The following is an 18,814-nucleotide window of genomic DNA, read 5'->3' as shown; positions in this document are numbered from 1 at the left end:
GTTCATGAAGAAAATCCAAGCAGTGTTTTCATCAGGTGGATCGCAAAATAGTGATGATAAGCATAATAATAATTCCAAGAACCTTCAGTAGTAGTTTTAAACTTCACAACTAGTACTAGTATTGCATGAATAGTTTACTTAGCATGCAAATTACTGAACTGTCTCAAACAAAATTATATACTAGAAATTACTGAAGGACTTAAGAAACTTCAAAACTAACATGAAGATTCCAAATAGCAGCACGGTTGAGCATTAATTAGTCGTCTACTGTGGCAGTTTCTCCAGTTTCGGTCTTTTCCAGATTCTGCAGCATATAAGAGTGAATATATTAAGAATGAGCATATAAGAGAGTTTGAAACTCATGAGAAGATTTTACTAGCTCAAAACAAGAATGTATTAGTACATGGAAAATTGAACCTTTGTCAACGATATAGATGATAGAAACTCTTCGTCTTCGGGAAACAACTGGAGATTTTTTGTCTTCAACAAATAGTCCACTGCATCTTCCTCAAAGTCCAACAAGCAACCAAGCCTAATGAGTTCAGCAAGTGAAGCAATCTGGTCAGGCATTTCAGACAATAAGCCCTTTGCTATCACATCAGCAAAATTTGTTGCATATTCAATGTTGTCCCTCTTTCGCTTCCTTCCACCTTCATCTCTTTGTAAGAATAACTTCGCCTTATCCTTCTCCCAACAGAACATTCTGGTAGCTTTCAAATCTAAAATTGTTCCAGAGGATAGTGTCAGCTTATAGCTAACTGTAACAGGCTCATCAATTTCCAAGACTTCTAAATCAAGCAAATATTTCACAAGACGATGCCTTTCATTAGCAATTATATCAAGAGAAGTATCGGAAAGAAATGCAAGCACAATTCTCAGCAATCTATTGTTTGATATCAGAGATTTCTGATCGACATCCCTAACACTAGCACCAGTGGTCCTCAAAGACTCATCCTTTTCTACAGCCTCAGAAATTGATTGAACACCAATGCTGCTATAGATCTTGTTCATATTTGCTCTAGAAAGGGCAGGAGTGGTAACTTGAGGATACCATACAAAGATTGTTTCAGAAACCTTGTCAAACAGTTCCTTCAGCAAGAGATCATCGGGAATGAATACATCTTGTTTACTGGAAAGAATAACCTCATCATTACTTGGCACTGGTAATTTTGATATGCTTCCCAGCAGAAATTTCTGTGTGCTGCTATTCCAGTGCTGCGCAATAAAGACCCAGAAAGCGGAGCATTGCTGCACAGTAAGGTGGTGTGCTGAAACTTCCCACGAGGACCAGAGCTTGCAGTAGTCACCGACGCATGGACCATGTCGAACCCCAAAAACCCTTGAAAAGAATCCATGAAGCTTCCTGTCATAGTATTTATCCAAAATGAAGAGTTGGGAACCAAACAGGTCAAGCTTATCATGTAGTATGCAACTGTTGGAGCTCACCCATTCTCCACCACCCTGTGGGATCCAAATCCACTCTGCAGCATCATTATCAGGCTCCCATTTATGTTCATTCAGGAACAGGTACACTCTTGAGATTGTAGTAATGTCAGAGTGACACTTAATATGATGTGCCAGTAACAAGCATGCTTCAGTGGCATTTACAGATACACCAATTTCTTCAAGCTCATTTTTATGAGATGTAAGCTCAGAACCATAGAAGGTGTCATCAATGAAGGGACCGTCGTTCCTTTGCAAACTCCACTTGGGATCAAAGAGAATGCTCTCTTCTGGGGATCTGTAGCCAAGAACTGTTTTTATCCATCTACTTTTCATCTTTTTCTTGAACTCCTTCGGAAGAGACTCTGCATTTTCCTTCAGATTGTGAATGCAATGCAGCAAGGATATAATGCTAACTGCATTAATGACAGAAGGATCTCTGGGAAGGTTGATGCTATCTATGACAAGTTTAGCTCCCTCTTTCAATTCAACTATAACACCAAAGGCCTTGAGCTCATTTTTGAAACCATTGATCTCATTGGAGTAACCATAGAATGCAGAATTACCGTCAATAAATGGAAGATTTGCTATAGATGAGATAGGCTCCCACTCAGGACCAAATAAGATTGAAGCCTTTGGAGATCTGAATCCAAGATTTGTATGCAACCATTCCTTCCCACGGGAGAAAAGGGAAAGATCATGTGTGAATGGAATATGCTTTTTTATAAACTGCCTATAACATGTTAACAATGCGAGAACATTTTTGTTTGTGATCAATGTTTTCTTTAAAAGGAGATTCAATCGAGAAGCAATAGCATTTGCGAAGTCATCTATGGTTACTGCTACTCCAATTTTCCTTAGCTCTGCCTGATATGACCACAATCTACTGCCATACATTGCCTCATCTATTACCGGAATGCCGCTGACAACCTGAAGAAGGCAATCCCATTCTAAGACAGCCAGAAAAGATTCACCTGGATTTTGATAACCAAGCTGGGTTTTCAACCATTTAATCTGTGATAACTTTCTGAAGAGATCATCAGGAATGTTAGCATTTCGTATGCATTCAAGTATGAAAATGGCAGCATCAGCAGATACAGAGCTTGAAGGCATTCTGAAATTATCCACTACAATCTGATAATTTTTGTTGAACCCAACTAAAACACCAAATAATTGCAGCTCAGTCATGTAATCAGCAATTTGCTCACCATAGAAAGAAGTGTCTATGAAGGGGAGATTACTGACATGCGATGCAAGTGCCCATTCTGAATCAAGCAAGATGGATTCTGATGGTAATCTGAAACCAATTGATGTTTTTATCCATCTTGCAGTTTTGGTGCTCTGAATTAGATAGCTAGGGGACAAGCTTACCTTTCCCAAATATCTGACCAACTTGAGCAGCGAAAAGACTTTTGCCCTGGTTAAGGTGCAGTCAGCTGCTGCAGTCCTGAGATGGCTACCAATATATTCTGATGCATCCGTAAAATCAAATCTGACTCCAATTTCTTTAAGTTCTTCTGTGTACTCCATTATCTTTTCACCATAAAACTCTTTCTGAATTAATGGTATGTCAACAAGTGTTGATGCTACACAAAGTAGTCTTCCCCAATGGGAGCTTGGCAAGAATGACTCAGAAGGTGGCTTGTAACCAATTGATGTCTTCAACCAGCTTCCAGTTTTGATGCAGTTAAAAAAGTTCTGCAGCTTATAATTAGTTCTACAAAAGCTTATATTTCTAATCCATTCAAGTAACAAGAATGCATTGTCTGTTGTCAAAGGAGAGTAAACAGTTTTGAAAGCTGCATTGGGAGGATAAACTTGTGGAACATCAGAGGCCTTCCCATGTTGTTGTAGGAACTTCAAAATCTGTCCTTTACTTGTAACATTTCCTGCAAAATTGCCAGTGGCCAAATACTCCCTGCTCAGTACAAAATATTTGTCACCCCTCCAAGGATTTGAACCGATTAACGTTATCCATTTGCCCATGCTGGCCGGCACAAGAACTTCTGTCTTTACAAATATCACTTCTCCATACTCGTCTACTATTGGCAAGTGAGAGAGCAATGTCTGTAAGCACCATTCGCTAGCATACTTACGAGAATGATATAGAAAATGAGTGAAGGCTATGACAAGCTTGCTACTAGTTAGTGACTTGATCACAATTGACCCATAGTCATAGAGACTTAAACTCTGCAGCTTCACAGAATTCTTAAGCCAATCCATTACTCCTGATTTTGCCATTCTTAAAGACAATTGCGTGGTTTGCGGCATAAAATATAGTTTTGAGACAGATATGAACTCCCGATTCCAGTTGATAAGCCATGTGATGATCTCATCATTGTCTGCGATACATAGCTTCTGATAACCATTTGTTGCTTGTGATACACTTAACAAAGATATGCCACCAGTGGCATCAATAATCCTTAACAGAGGTAAGTCCACAAAACAAGAGTTCCAATTCTGAGCAATGAAGTGTAGAAGTTCTACATAAATATCATCAGGCATTCCCTTTGGAAGATCAGAACCACGAATGAATGATGCATACCATGCTAGATCAACATAGTTCACTCCCAGAAATCCTAGTACATTATTATAGTCATCATTATCCAAGTAGGCATTTACTATATGACTTCCATTGGAATGCAGGTTAAGTATATCAACCCCAGACTTCTGTGCTTTGATTAGAACATGCCAAAATGAAGGAGCAAGCCTCTTAATTTCACTGGGCTTACAGAACATCTTTTGTGAGTTGTTTAATTCACACGGTATGATACGCTCACCAATGATTTTTTCTTTAATGGATTGTCTCACAGGATCTAGCAACTTGATATGAGATTCCTCCACTGGTATGAAATTGAACAAGAAGGGAATGGAAAATGAGGGTGCCTCATGTGCTCCTTTAATTAGTGTAGTGAAAGCATTCATAAATGCAGTAGGTACACAGCTAAGAATTCCTTCATTCCATGGGCTATTTAGTTGTATCGACTCCCTTGAAGAAACTAGAAGGAAATCTGCCTGGATTATAAATGGAAAACCAGTCTCCATATCAGTAGGAAGAAAGGAATACACACCAGACTTTCGCATCCCTCGATTCAACCGCCTTCCAAAGGGAAAAGCCAGAGTAATAACCCATTCATCAACTTCAGCCCTCTTCTTTGAAATGCATTCCTGTTTTATAGGGAACCTTTGCTTCCACATGTAGTAACAGCATTGTTCCTCATCTCCCTTGTCGCCTATTTGAACACTAAGATGGAGAGGGTATGATTCTGCATTGAAGTTCCTCCTCGTTTGGCAATTGTCTTCACCAGATATAGAGATCTGGCAACCAGTATTACACGTTGAACCATCACTATCTCCCCTCACAGATAGTTGCCTAATTTTTGAAAGAAAAAGTAGGACCTCAGGTTGTAAATTTAATAATTGTTGCTTCACAGCTGACTCTTTTTCAACCTTCAAAGGCAAGATTATAACAGTTGTAGGAAGGCTTTTTGAAGGACCATACAAATTTTTTATGACAGAAAGGCTTGGATTCTCATCAACCCACTCAGGCACAATGTAGCCTAGGTTGCAATCAGGCGATGGTTCCTCATCGAAGCATATTTGGTACCCATTGCTGAAGATATGAGGCTTACTGGATATCAGAAAGACACTTTTGAATCCTATGCCTGCAAATTGATAAATAAATACTCTCATAGTCAAACTCAAAACACTAATCATTTAACAAGTATTGCGGAAAATGAAATAAATATGCTTATAAAGTTAATGTGAATTTGTATTTCAGATGCTCATCTAGTTCAACCATGAAGAAAGAAGATTATGATCTAACTTTACTGAATAGGACAAAGGTAATAATGATACACTCCCAACTTGGACTTGACACAAGAAAATAGTTCTTTTAGTTAGCAATATAATTGTCATGAAAGACCTATATAATTGTCATGAAAGACCTTTTAGACTCAATCTGAGTCCTCCAAGTCCATCAAGGACTTTTGGCAAAAAGACGTTGATGGGCATAAAGTCCTCAAATGTAGAGAATTCAAGCATAAAAAGACTGAAGGGAATTCTAGAAATGTAAAGGTGTCCTTTTGGACTTAATCTAAGTCCTCCAAGTCCATCAAAAATCCTTGATAGGCATAAAGAACTCGGATAGAAGGAATTTAAGCATGGGAAGATTGAGGCGGATGCCAAGAATGTGAAGGTGACATTTTGAACTCAAATTGAGTTCTCCAGGTGCATCATGGACTTTTTGCCAAAAGTCATTAATAACATAAAAGAGTCACATGTAGAAAATTTAGGTATGGAAAGACAGAGGGAAATGTTGTGAGCTTTTGGACTCAATCAAAACCCTCTAAGACTATCAAGGACTACATGTTTGGCATAAAGGTCTCAGATCTAAAAAAAATGAGCATGGAGAATCTGTGAGGAAAATGCACTGACTTTTGGCAAAAAGTCCTTGATGAGTACGCAAGCCTTAAATCCAAGGAAATTATGCATGTGAAGACTCAGGGGAATGCTAAGAATGCAAAGTCACCATTTAGACTAAATATGAGTCCTCCAAATCCATCAAGCTCTTTTGGTACAAAGTCCTTGATTGACATGCAGGCCTTGAATTCAAGGAAACTGAACATGGAAGAACTGAGGGGGATGTGATGTGTAAACATGACCTACTCAATCTAAGTACTTCATTCATCAAGGAAAAACAATAAAACTAAAGAGTATATATTCATACATATAGAATTTTATTATATAAGCAAAACATTATAATTACACAAATTATTAAAACTAAGGTTAATAAAAAACTTTAAAATACATTGTTTTAATATCAATAAACTTTTGTTTAAAAAAATCTCAATATCTTTAAACAATTGAACAAAGAAATTGACAAAGAAATATTAAAGACAAGAAAAAAGACATGATTTTTAGTTCATTTAAAATTCAAATCAAACGAGAATAGAAGGTATTTAGTTTTTTTTTCTTTTAATCACTAATTGGTCCTCTCAAAATTAATCGATTCATAACAATGTTCTTGATTGATTTTATCTTTCTAAATAATACAAAAATAAATTTTAAAAAACTACAATTATTTTTATTGAGTATAAATAAGTTAATCTATAAATTTATTGAGAATTAGTATTTTTAAATAACAAGTATAAAATATAAAAAACATCCCATTAAAATTTATAAAAATATTTTTTATTATATTCTTTTTTAAAAATTAGTTTCTTTTTACTAGATAAAAAATAAAAAAATAATTTATTTAAATACAAAAAATGAGAAAAATTATGATTAAAAAATATATAAAAACAAATGTTGAGTGAATAATTTCACTAGCAAAAATATATTATTTTTCTGATGAGATATTAAGAAGTATTGACATTAGAAATCTCTAGATCCCCTTCATTTTTCCTAAGATTTTCACAATTTCATGAAACTATTATCATCTCTAGAATGCAAACAAAAATTAGAATCATGAGTGATACCAAGGGACAGGATCACCTTCCAACCCAACAAATCCGGCCCATACGGTGTAGATCCAAACCAATTACTTACAAGTTGTATTGGGGCAGCATTCACACACTACTAGTAACTTGTAGATCTGAAACCCAATAGCCCATTAGGATTTGGGAGCACTTCTCTATAAATAGGATAGCTAAAGGTGGTAAGAGGAGGCCATGACATCAAACCCTAACTCTATCTTTCTTCTTCTACTATTCCATCTTTTCCATGATCCACCTGACTTAAGCATCGGAGAGGCCTCGACGGGATAACGTCTGGCGAGTCATCTGATGCGTGTTACCTATGTAGGTCCGGCCATGGGAGAAGGCTCAAATCCAATGTCAGCTCAAGACATAGTAGGCCTATGCCTAGAGCCCCAATTTTATTGGAGCCCCTAATTTTTTATATTTTAATATATTTATATTTATTTTTTAAAAAATAATCATTGCTAATTTTAGATTTATTTAAATAAATATTCATTTTAATTTTAGATTATTTCATTTTTTATCATTAATTTTTTGAATTATATATCTTAATTTTTAAACCTAATCGACTCTTCCTTAGTAGACTCGATCACGGTTCAGAATCAACAGTTCGGAATCGCTAGTTCGATGGTTCGGAACCACCGATTCGACAGTTCCTGATAGGCCGACTCTTAACTTTAAACGTCTAAGACAATTATGGTTCATGATTCAAAACCTTGGGTTCACAATTCGCCACAATTTAAGATTATTATTATTTAAAAATATTTTAAAAATATTTAAAAAAATATTTAAAAATTATAAATTTATAAAAAATATAAAGAAAGACTTGCATTATTTAAGTTGCCTATGTATTCCCTATGATTTTAAAAGAGTATCCTAAACCTTGGAAGTATCGCCATCGGTACTTTTTTTATGTTTCGGGTGTCAAAATTGGTCGGACTTATCATCAATAAATTGAATATCGTGATCCTTATTCATAATTACTATTTTCTTACTCCTCCTAGATCGAGATGATAAATCTCCTCTTTCCATTATAATTAGAGAATTGAACTCGAAAGCGATTGAGATTTCGGAATTGAGAGATGAGAGTAGAAAAGATAGTGTGAAAATGATGAAATGAACTCATTATTTATAAAGTTTGGTGAATAACGGGCACTAAATCATATCTATTGATCAAAAAACGATCAAATAATCTCAAGCATTAAAAAACATCAAAAACTCCTCTCTTCCCCAATGATTGGAATTGTTTTTACTCTATCCCTCCAGCTTTTAAATCACACTAGTACAAATGAAGTATTATAGAGTTGAAATAATTGTTTACTCTATTATTCTTCTTCCAACTATTAAAAATAATAATATAATAAAAAAAATTATTGATTAGTTACTAAATAATTAACTAACACATAAGGGCATCAATGGCTATAATCTAGTTGATTAGAATACTCGATTTTTATTTGGGAGACCCGGGTTCAATCAGGCCTCGAGATGGTAGAGACGGAAGGCAGCAGATTCCTCAGCCTCAACAATGAGGAAACTAGTAACATAGCAAGGTCAATATGAAGATTCTCGTAGAAATAAATGTTTTCACCAAAAATAGCATACAAATTAGAACCAACAAAAGCCAAAAGAGCAAACCTTTCTCCCCTATGTAGCCAAGGTGTCGATTCCCTTTCTTGGTTGACTTACCAATCCTACAAATGGAATCAATGTTCGAAGGTGAGAAACCTATCTCATTGTTAAATAGAAGCAGTGTTGTTTTGGCTCCAGTCGCAGTGATATCCTTCGAAGTAATCAGAAACTCAAGGGATGGAGTGACGCCCTCTGCATACTTGTTGTCCTCTGCGTTCTGTCGAATGCAAATCGATAAATGAAATACGATTGAAAACAGTTACTAGAGATGGAAAGAATCAGTAGAAACTACAGTGCTTTCAAACACTCAGGCGACGGAACTAAGCACCTGAACCAGCTCCATGAGGAAGTGGACGTCCTTGGAATAAAGCTCTTCGGAGAGGTAGAGGACGGCCTGATGGATGTCCTCGGCCAGTGGATTCTTATCATCTCTCCCGATGAAGTACCTCTCCCTGCGTATCCACTCGACGTGCTCACGAGGGGTGGAGTAAGCACCAGCAGCCGCCGCCATTAGAGCAAGAGTAGGAGAAAGAGCAAGAGCGAGTGCAATAGCAGCAGCACAGTGAGATGCAGAAGAGTCGGAATGATAAATAAAAAGGTTGAGTACGGAATTTCGGTCTCAAGGAAGTAACTTAACGAAGAAGTTAACGTGGAAGAAGTGAGAGAGAGAGACAGTAGTGCCTCTGCCTTGCAATGGAGAATCTTATGCGTACAACACCTTTGCTTTTCCTAAAACATGAAATACTTTAAAGAATTTCATGATTCAGAAAAATCTTGATGGCAGAAAAACAGAAGAAGATGGGCGTTAGAATAATTGAATTTGTTCATCCTTCGAATAGTTCATTTGCTCACGAACATTCGAGCAAACTTTTATTAAATGGAATATTAAATTAATGTACTGTCCTAAAAATGGTATTAATCTAAACTTGCCTAAAGACTCGAAAACTCCAGTAGGAAATAGGTGAGTCCCTAGATCGTTCACGTAAACTAATCGAAAGAATTAAAGGAATAGAGACAGTGCATGCAAAGCAAAGAAGTTGAAAGCCAAAAAAAAAAAAAAAAAAAAGTTGACGGGAAAAATTAAGCAAACTGTTCGTTCTACGCACCTCCATCCTAATCAACAATCGACTTTTCGTATCCTCCTCCATCGAAAACGAGCAACACTTTTCATGTCTGTCACTCCTTCCACGTTAAGCATGATTACCAAGTAATCATAATAATACGTTTGATTCAAATTATTATATATAAAATATATTAATATTATTTAATCTAATTTATTTATTTAAAAAAATAAAAATTAATCAGTTTAATATTTATTATGATTTAATTTATTTTTAAAATAAATTAATATATTAATTTTAATAATATTAATGATTATAATAAATTGATAATATATAAAAATAAATAAATAATTTTTAATTTAAAATAAATTTATATATTTTATTAAAATAATTATTTTAATAAAATAATTTGTTAAAATTAATAAATTTAATTTTTTAATTTAAATTTTTTAAATTTAAAATAAAAAAATAAAATAATTATTTTAATAAAATAATTCATTAAAATAATAAATATAATTTATTAATTTTAATTTTTAAAATTTAAAATAAATTTATATATTTTAATAAAATAATTTATTATTTTAATATAATAATTTATTAAAATAATAAATAATTTATTAAATTAATAAATAATTTAGTAATTTTATTTTTAAATTTTAAAATAAATTTATATATATTTTAATAAAATAATTCATTAAAATAATTATTTTAATAAAAATTAATAAATTATATTTAATAATTTTATTTTAAAATTTTAAATTATAAGTATTTAAATTAAAATTTATTATTAATAGATTGTGAAGATAATTAAATTTTTATAACTGATGTGATAGTAATACCATATTATTTAATAATTGATTATAATTTAAATTAAATAAAATTACGATTAACCTCAACAAAACTCTCCCTAACTTCTCTGCTAAATAACTCCCTCAAGATCGCAATGGTCCGTACGACGTCCACTCTTCTTGTCACGCCGTGGGAGAGGAGATGAACAGCAGAGAAGAAGCATGAAGGAGAAGAAGGGAAAGAACTATAGAGAGGAGGGATGGTGGAGGCATGGCTACGGTATGGCTGGTGCAGTGGGGTTTTTTTTTCCCAATACTTAACACTTCTGCTTCTTCCTCTGGCTGTGCTGCTGCTGTTGCACTCTCGCTCTCGCTCCTTCTCTAATGGCTGCTGCTGCTTACTCCACCCCTCGCGAGCACGTCGAGTGGATACGGAGGGAGAGGTACTACATTGGGCGAGATGACAAGAATCCCCTGGCCGATGTCATCCATCAGGCCGTCCTCTACCTCTCCGAAGAGCTTTATTCCAAGGATGTCCACTTCCTCATGGAGCTTGTTCAGGTGCTTAGTTCCACTGCCTGAGTGTTTGAAGGCACTGTAGTTTCTAGTTTGTGCTATGGGTTGCCATATCGACTAACCATTTTCCATCGTATTTCATTTATCAATTTGCATTCGACAGAATGCAGAGGACAACAAGTATGCAGAGGGCGTCACTCCATCCCTTGAATTTCTGATTACTTCGAAGGATATCACTGCGACTGGAGCCAAAACAACACTGCTTGTGTTTAACAATGAGATAGGTTTCTCTCCATCGAACATTGATTCCATTTGTAGGATTGGTAAGTCAACCAAGAAAGGGAATCGACACCTTGGCTACATAGGGGAGAAAGGTTTGCTCTTTTGACTTTTGTTGGTTCTAATTTGTATGCTATTTTTTGTGAAAACATTTATTTCTACGAGACACTTTATATTGACCTCATCATGTAAGACACAATCAGACATTAAACATCACTTCTTGCTCAACACGACTTGTCATTATTGAAATCTAGATCATCCCTTAATTAGGGACCTGGCATAAACTGTCAATGTCCTTGAAGTCATGCGCTACATCACAAGGCACCATTGACACAAACCAAGGTCTCATATATCATCGTGCTGGAGCTTTTGATGTTGACCCGAAAGGTAAAATTAGTATTGTGCCATGTTGACACTCCACACACTTTGACACTTTTCAACTTTTTCCAAGATCGACTAATTAGTTTTAATTATATAAATCTCTTCTTATTTAGTTTGTTTACCTCTAGATGATAGCGCCATAAAATAATTGGATAGGCAATTGATTTAAAACTTTGAAACAAATAACTAACAAAAATACAATAACCATCTCAATTAATGATTATACTTTATTAATACCAAAATGAGTGTTATATATGATTAAAGCATCAGTTCTCCTCACAACATTAAAATGTCTATGCAACTACTCACAACTTAATAATCTGTCAATTGATTAGAACTGGTAAAAGTAGTTAGATTACACTTTCTTCCTTCATCCTGATGAAGTGCCAATTTATCCTCTCATAAAATATGGGATTTGAGGCTACATGCAAAAACTCCAATCCAACTCAAAGTGATTATTTCAATAAAGTTTCATTGGCTTTGTTGGAGCATATCTAAGTGTAGGATCAAATACATAGCCTAAATAAACTTGCATGTTGCTAGGCCTATGGCCCTACTGTAATTTGCTACCACCATTTATTAGAGTACCCAATAACAGCTAGATAGGACACAATAACCTGTTGTATAATATTATGTATATTGTCTATCTGTAGGGGTACCTACCTAATCTTCTTTAGAGTGCTTCACAATCTAAATGTATCCTCTATTGTGAAGTAAAATACCTCTTCTTGGTGCTTCACAATCCAATTGTCTTGATATGGATTTTTACCAATCACACTAAAGACAAAAGAGATGTCAGATTTGATGTGTGTAAGGTAACTTAGTTTTCCTACTAGTATTTTGGATTTCACATGGTCATTGTTAGTTAGTGACTCCCTTGTCTTGGTATTTGGTATTAATTTCCATGAGAGTATCTATTGATTTAATCTCTAGCATGTTAGATTCTTCAAGCATATCAAGGATATACTTCCGTTGTGAAATATAGATTTAGCAACCCCTATACCAAAGAACTATCTAAGATCACCCATCTTTTTGGTCTGGATCTTTCATGTGTAATGTTGGTGAAGTCATTACCTGATAGATCCGCATTTCATGTTATGACATTATAAGCATATTTATTTCATTTTATGCCATACTTTGTTAAATGATTAGTGTTAGATGTCAAGTTGACCATGACAGTATTTATTTATGAATTTTTTTAGCAGGCATAGGATTTAAAAGTGTTTTTCTGATATCCAGTAAGCCCTATATCTTCAGCAATGGGTACCAAATATGCTAGGATTTAAAAGTGTCTTTCTGATATCCAGTAAGCCCTATATCTTCAGCAACCATCACCTGATTGCAACCTAGGCTACATTGTGCCTGAGTGGGTTGAAGAGAATCCAAGCCTTTCTGAGATAAAAAATTTGTATGGTCCTTCGGAAAGCCTTCCTACAACTATTATAATCTTGCCTTTGAAGATTGAAAAAGAGTCAGCTGTGAAGGAACAACTATCAAATTTACATCCTGAGGTCCTACTTTTTCTTTCAAAAATTAGGCAACTATCCGTGAGGAGAGATAGCGATGATTCAACGTGTAAGACTGGCTGCAAGATCTCTATATCTGGTGAAGACACTTGCCAAATGAGAAGTAACTTGAATGCAGAATCATACACTCTCCATCTTACTGCTCAAATGGGCGACAAGGGAGATGAGGAACAATGCTGTTACTACATGTGGAAGCAAAGGTTCCCTGTAAAACGGGAATGCATTTCAAAGAAGAGGGCTGAAGTTGATGAATGGGTTATTACTCTGGCTTTTCCCTTTGGAAGGCGGTTGAATTGCGGGATGCAAAAGTCTGGTGTGTATTCCTTTCTTCCTACTGACATGGAGACTGGTTTCCCTTTTATAATCCAGGCAGATTTCCTTCTAGTTTCTTCAAGGGAGTCGATACAGATAAATAACCCATGGAATGAAGGAATTCTTAGCTGTGTACCTTCTGCATTTATAAATGCTTTCACCACACTAATTCAAGGAGCAGATGAGGCACCATCATGTTCCATTCCCTTCTTGTTCAATTTCATACCAGTGGAGGAATCTCATATCAAGTTGCTAGATCCTGTGAGACAATCCATTAAAGAAAAAATCATTGCTGAGCGTATAATACCATGTGAATTAAACAATTCCCAAAAGATGTTCTGTAAGCCCAGTGAAATTAAGTGGCTTGATCCTGCATTTTGGTGTGTTCTAATTAAAGCACAGAATTCTGGGGTTGATATACTTAACCTGCATTCACATGGAAATTATATTGTGAATGCCTACTTGGATAACATTGACTATAATAATGTACTAGGATTTCTGGGAGTGGGCTATGTTGATCTAACATGGTATGCGTCATTTATTCGGGGTTCTAATCTTCCAAAGGAAATGCCTGATGATATTTACTTAGAGCTTCTACACTACATTGCTCAGAAATGGAACTCTTGCTTTATGGACTTACCTCTGTTAAGGATTATTGATGCCACTGGCGGCATATCTTTGTTAAGTGTATCACAAGCAACAAATGGTCATCAAAACCTATGTATTGCCAACGGGGATGAGATCATCACATGGCTTATCAACTGGAATAAGGAGTTCATATCTGTCTCAAAACTATATTTTATGCCGCAAACGACGCAAGTGTCTTTAATAATGGCAAAATCAGGAGTAATGGATTGGCTCAAGAATTATGTGAAGCTGCAGAGTTTAAGTCTTTATGACTATGGGTCAATTGTGATCAAGTCACTAACTAGTAGCAAGCTTGTCATAGCCTTCACTCATTTTCTATATCATTCTTGTAAGTATAATTATGCTAGTGAATGGTGCATAAACACATTGCTCTCTCAGTTGCCAATAGTAGATGAGTATGGAAAAGTGATTGTTCAAAAGACAGAAGTCCTTGTGCCGGACAGCATGGGCAAATGGGTAACATTAATTGGTTCAAATCCTTGGAGGGCTTTCAACTATGTTGTACTGAGCAGGGAGTATTTAGCTGCTGCCAATTTTGCAGGAAATGTTACATGTGAAGGTCAGATTCTTCAGTTCCTGCAAGAACATGGAAAAGCCTCTGATGTTCCACAAGTTTATCCTCCAAATGCCGCTTTCAGAACTGTTTACTCTCCTTTAACAAAAGAAAATGCATTCTTGTTACTTGAATGGATTAGAAATATAAGATCTCGTGGAACTGATTATAAGCTGCAGAACTTTTTTAGCAGCATCAAAACTGGAAGCTGGTTGAAGACATCAATTGGTTACAAGCCACCTTCTGAGTCATTCTTGCTGAGCTCTGATTGGGGAAGTCTACTTCAGGTAGCATCAACAGTTGTTGACATACCATTAATCCAGAAAGAGTTTTATGGTGAAAAGATAACGGAATACACAGAAGAACTTAAAGAAATTGGAGTCAGATTTTATTTTATGGATGCATCAGAATATATTGGTAGTCATCTCGTGACTGCAATAGCTGACCCCACCTTAAACAGTGGAAATGTCTTTTCGTTGCTCAAGTTGGTCAGATATTTTGGAGAGGTAGGCTTGTCCCCTCAGTATCTAATTCAGAGCACCAAAACTTCAAGATGGCTAAAAACATTAGTTGGTTTCAGATCCCCATCAGAATCCATACTGCTTGATTCAGAATGGACACTTGCATCCCATGTCAGTAATCTCCCCTTCATAGACACTTCTTTCTATGGTGAGCAGATTGCTGATTACAAGACTGAGCTGCAGTTATTTGGTGTTTTAGTTGGATTCAACAGAAAAATTATCAGATTGTGGTTGATAATTTCAAAATGCCTTCATGCTCTGTATCTGCTGATGCTGCCATTTTCATACTTGAATGCATACGAAATGTTAAAATTCCTGTTGATCTCCTCAGAAAGTTATCACAGACTAAATGGTTGAAGACCCAGCTTGGCTATCAAAATCCAGGTGAATCTTTTCTGGCTGTCTTAGAATGGGAATGCCTTCTTCAGGTTGTCAGCGGCATTCCGGTAATAGATGAGGAAATGTATGGCGGTAGATTGTGGTCATATCAGGCAGAGCTAAGGAAAGTTGGAGTAGCAGTAACCATAGATGATTTCTCAAATGCTATTGCTTCTCGATTAAATCTTCTTTTAAAGATAACATTGATCACAAACAGAAATATTCTCGCATTGTTAACATGTTATAGGCAGTTTGTAAAAAAGCAAATTACATTCACACATGATCTTTCCCTTTTCTCCCTTGGGAAGGAATGGTTGCATACTAATCTTGGATTCAGATCTCCAAAAGCTTCAATCCTATTTGGTCCAGAGTGGGAGCCTATCTCATCTATAACAAATCTTCCATTTATCGACGGTAATTCTTCATTCTATGGTTACTCCAATGAGATCAATGGTTTCAAAAATGAGCTCAAGTCCTTGGGTGTTGTAGTTGACTTCAAAGAGGGAGCTAAATTTGTCATAGATAGTATCAACCTTCCCAGAGATCCTTCTGTCATTAATCCAGTTAGCATTATATCCTTGTTTCAGTGCATTCGCAATCTGAAGGAAACCACAGAATCTCTTCCTAATGAGTTCAAGCAAAAGATGAAAACTAGATGGATAAAAACAGTTTTTGGCTACAGATCTCCAGAAGAGAGCATTCTGTTTGATCCCAAGTGGAGTTTGCCAAGGAATAGCGGTCCCTTTATTGATGACATCTTCTATGGATCTGAGCTTGCATCTTATAAAAGGGAGCTTAGAGAAATTGGTGTATCTGTGGAAGCCACTCAAGCATGCCTGTTGCTGGCACATCATATTAAGTGTCACTCAGATATTACTACAATCTCAAGAGTGTACCTGTTCCTGAATGAACATAAATGGGAGGCTGATGATGAAGCTGCAGAGTGGATTTGGATCCCAAGTGGTGGTGGAGAATGGGTGAGCTCCAACAGCTGTATACTACATGATAAGCTTGACCTGTTTGGTTCCCAACTCTTCATTTTGGATAAATACTATGACACAGAGCTTCTTGCGTTCTTTTCAAGGGTTTTTGGGGTTCGGCATGGTCCATGCATCAATGACTACTGCCAGCTCTGGTCCTCGTGGGAAGTTTCAGCTCACCACCTTACAGTGCAGCAATGCTCTGCTTTCTGGGTCTTCATTGCAAAGCACTGGAATAGAAACACAGAGAAACTTCTGCTCGGAAGCATCACAAAATTACCAGTGCAAAGTAATGATGAGGTCATTCTTTCCAGCAAACAAGATGTATTTGTTCCGGATGATTTCTTGCTGAAGGAAATCTTTGACAAGGTTTCTGGAACAATCTTTGTGTGGTATCCTCAAGTAACCACTCCTGCACTTTCTAGAGCAAATATGAACAAGATCTATAGCAGCATTGGTGTCCAATCAATTTCCAAGGTTGTAGAAAAGGATGAGTCTTTCAGGACTACTGGTGCTAGTGTTAGGGAAGTCGATCAGAAATCTCTGATATCAAACAATGGATTGCTGAGAATTGTGCTTGCTTTTCTTTCTGATACTTCTCTTGATATTATTGCTGATGAAAGGCATCGTCTTGTGAAATTATTGCTTGATTTAGAAGTCTTGGAAATTGATGAGCCTGTTACAGTTAGCTATAAGCTGACACTATCCTCTGGAACAATTTTAGATTCAAAAGCTACCAGAATGTTCCGATGGGAGAAGGATAAGGCGAAGTTATTCTTACAAAGAGATGAAGGTGGAACGAAGCGAAAGAGACACAACATTGAATATGCAACAAATTTTGCAGATGTGATAGCAAATGGCTTATTGTCTGAAATGCCTCACCTGATTGCTTCACTTGCTGAGCTCATTAAGCTTGCTTGCCTGTTGGACTTTGAGGAAGATGCAGTGGATTACTTGTTGAACACCAAAAATCTCCATTTGTTTCTTGAAGACAAAGAGTTTCTATCATCTATATCGTCTACAAAGGTTCGATTTCCTATCTACTTATACATTCTTTTTTCGAGCTAGTAAAATCTTCTCATGAACTTCAAACTCTCTTATATACTCAATCTTAATATACTCACTCTTATATACTTCAGAATGTGGGAAAGCCTGAAACTGGAGAAACTGCCACAGTCGACTGCTACCTGCTATTTGGAATCCTTATCTTAGTTTTTTTTGCTTTCCAGTATCTTTTTGGCATAAAGTTTTGAAGTTTCTTAAGTTGCTTGGATGTCCATGCAGTAGTAGTAGTTAATGGCAATGTGAAGTTTAAAAGTACTACTGAAGGTTTTCGACTTTAGATGCTTATCATAACTATTTTGTGATCTTCCACTTGGTGAAAACTTTGCTTGGATTTTGTTTATCTAATTGCTTCCTTGAATCAGTCTTTTATTTTGGATATTCTGTTGGATTAGTACCCAGTTTGTGTTTGAGTTAAATTTGTTAGAATGAATAACATGTTTGAGGCCAAGGGGGTGCAATTTCATTTCAAACTAGCTTACATGGGGGATACATTTCGTTCTGTCCATCAACCAACATGCTAAACTATCCAAATTCTCGAAACATCACACCCCAAAGCTAATATCGGTTGTGATTGACAATGCATTGTCTATGTCTAACAATGCAATTATCGGTTGTTATCATAATTTTAAATTTCTAAGCACATAAAATAGAAGAACTATGTGTTGAGAATGCATGTTATTAGAGTCCAAAGAGCTTCTTGCATGCCTTCTTAAGCTTCCCCATCTTTTTCTTAGACTTGTCTTGGTAATGCTCTTCCTCTTGACCGTAATCTTCATCATGCTCGCGATCGATTGCTATCTTCTCTATCTTCTCTTTGTTGTCACGAGCAAAGCCATGTTCAAAACTCTTATATTTGCCATCTTTCATTGAGGTAGACCCCCTCATGGAGAAGGTTCTTCGAAAGGTGGTGGTGCTACTTGATCTCGACCTTTGTTGAGTCGAAGAACGGGCTCGATTAAGCATTACCTCGAGTGTCTCTTTGCCCTTTGTGGTGCCACTTTCATTCTTGATAGGAGCCTCTTTCATTGTAAAGGAGCTTGTGCTTTCTCCCATGTTGAAGGCATCCAAATAAACACACGCATATACAAAAATTTGCGGCGGGAAGATGAGAAGAGGACGACTAATGGCAAAAGGAGAGGAGGGAGGCTTTTGTTCTTGTTCTTTAGAGTAATATATATTAGCAATCCACAAAGTTGGGTAGATGTTGTTGCAAGATCGCTACGAAGGGAAAACAAGTGTTGGTTGAGCAGAGTT

General features: G+C 36.2%; 2 protein-coding genes across 2 annotated transcripts; one reads left to right on the top strand and one right to left on the bottom strand.

The window, feature by feature from the left end:
• Positions 1–198: 198 nt before the first annotated feature.
• On the bottom strand, positions 199–9,063 carry LOC141819685 (uncharacterized). Its single transcript, XM_074706939.1, has 4 exons — positions 8,881–9,063; positions 8,559–8,769; positions 420–5,108; positions 199–311 (listed from the first exon to the last, which is right to left on the bottom strand). The coding sequence occupies exons 1-4, from the start codon at positions 9,061–9,063 to the stop codon at positions 265–267; spliced, it is 5,130 nt and encodes a 1,709-aa protein (XP_074563040.1). The 3' UTR covers positions 199–264.
• Positions 9,064–10,785: 1,722 nt separating this feature from the next.
• LOC141819655 (uncharacterized) lies at positions 10,786–17,870 on the top strand. The gene is given in 6 exon segments (XM_074706900.1): positions 10,786–10,962; positions 11,081–11,291; positions 12,783–12,865; positions 12,903–15,347; positions 15,350–17,521; positions 17,635–17,870. Coding segments are annotated over 6 exon segments (5,202 nt in total). The 3' UTR covers positions 17,749–17,870.
• The last annotated feature ends 944 nt before the right edge of the window (positions 17,871–18,814 follow it).

This window comes from Curcuma longa, unplaced genomic scaffold (genome assembly GCF_044706935.1).
Source record: "Curcuma longa cultivar G26 ecotype Majalengka, Jawa Barat unplaced genomic scaffold, ITB_CL_G26_1.1 utg134316_np1212_261454_RagTag, whole genome shotgun sequence".
NCBI lineage: Eukaryota > Viridiplantae > Streptophyta > Magnoliopsida > Zingiberales > Zingiberaceae > Curcuma > Curcuma longa.
The sequence above is the reverse complement of the archived record's forward strand: the minus strand, read 5'-3'. Positions and strand labels throughout refer to the sequence as shown.

Coding starts and splice junctions, on each gene's coding strand:
- LOC141819685 (XM_074706939.1), bottom strand. CDS start 9,063: ATGGCGGCGGCTGCTGGTGCTTACTCCACCCCTCGTGAGCACGTCGAG. Junction 8,770..8,880: donor TCCTCATGGAGCTGGTTCAG/GTGCTTAGTTCC, acceptor TGCATTCGACAG/AACGCAGAGGACAACAAGTA. Junction 5,109..8,558: donor TGGCTACATAGGGGAGAAAG/GTTTGCTCTTTT, acceptor ATCAATTTGCAG/GCATAGGATTCAAAAGTGTC.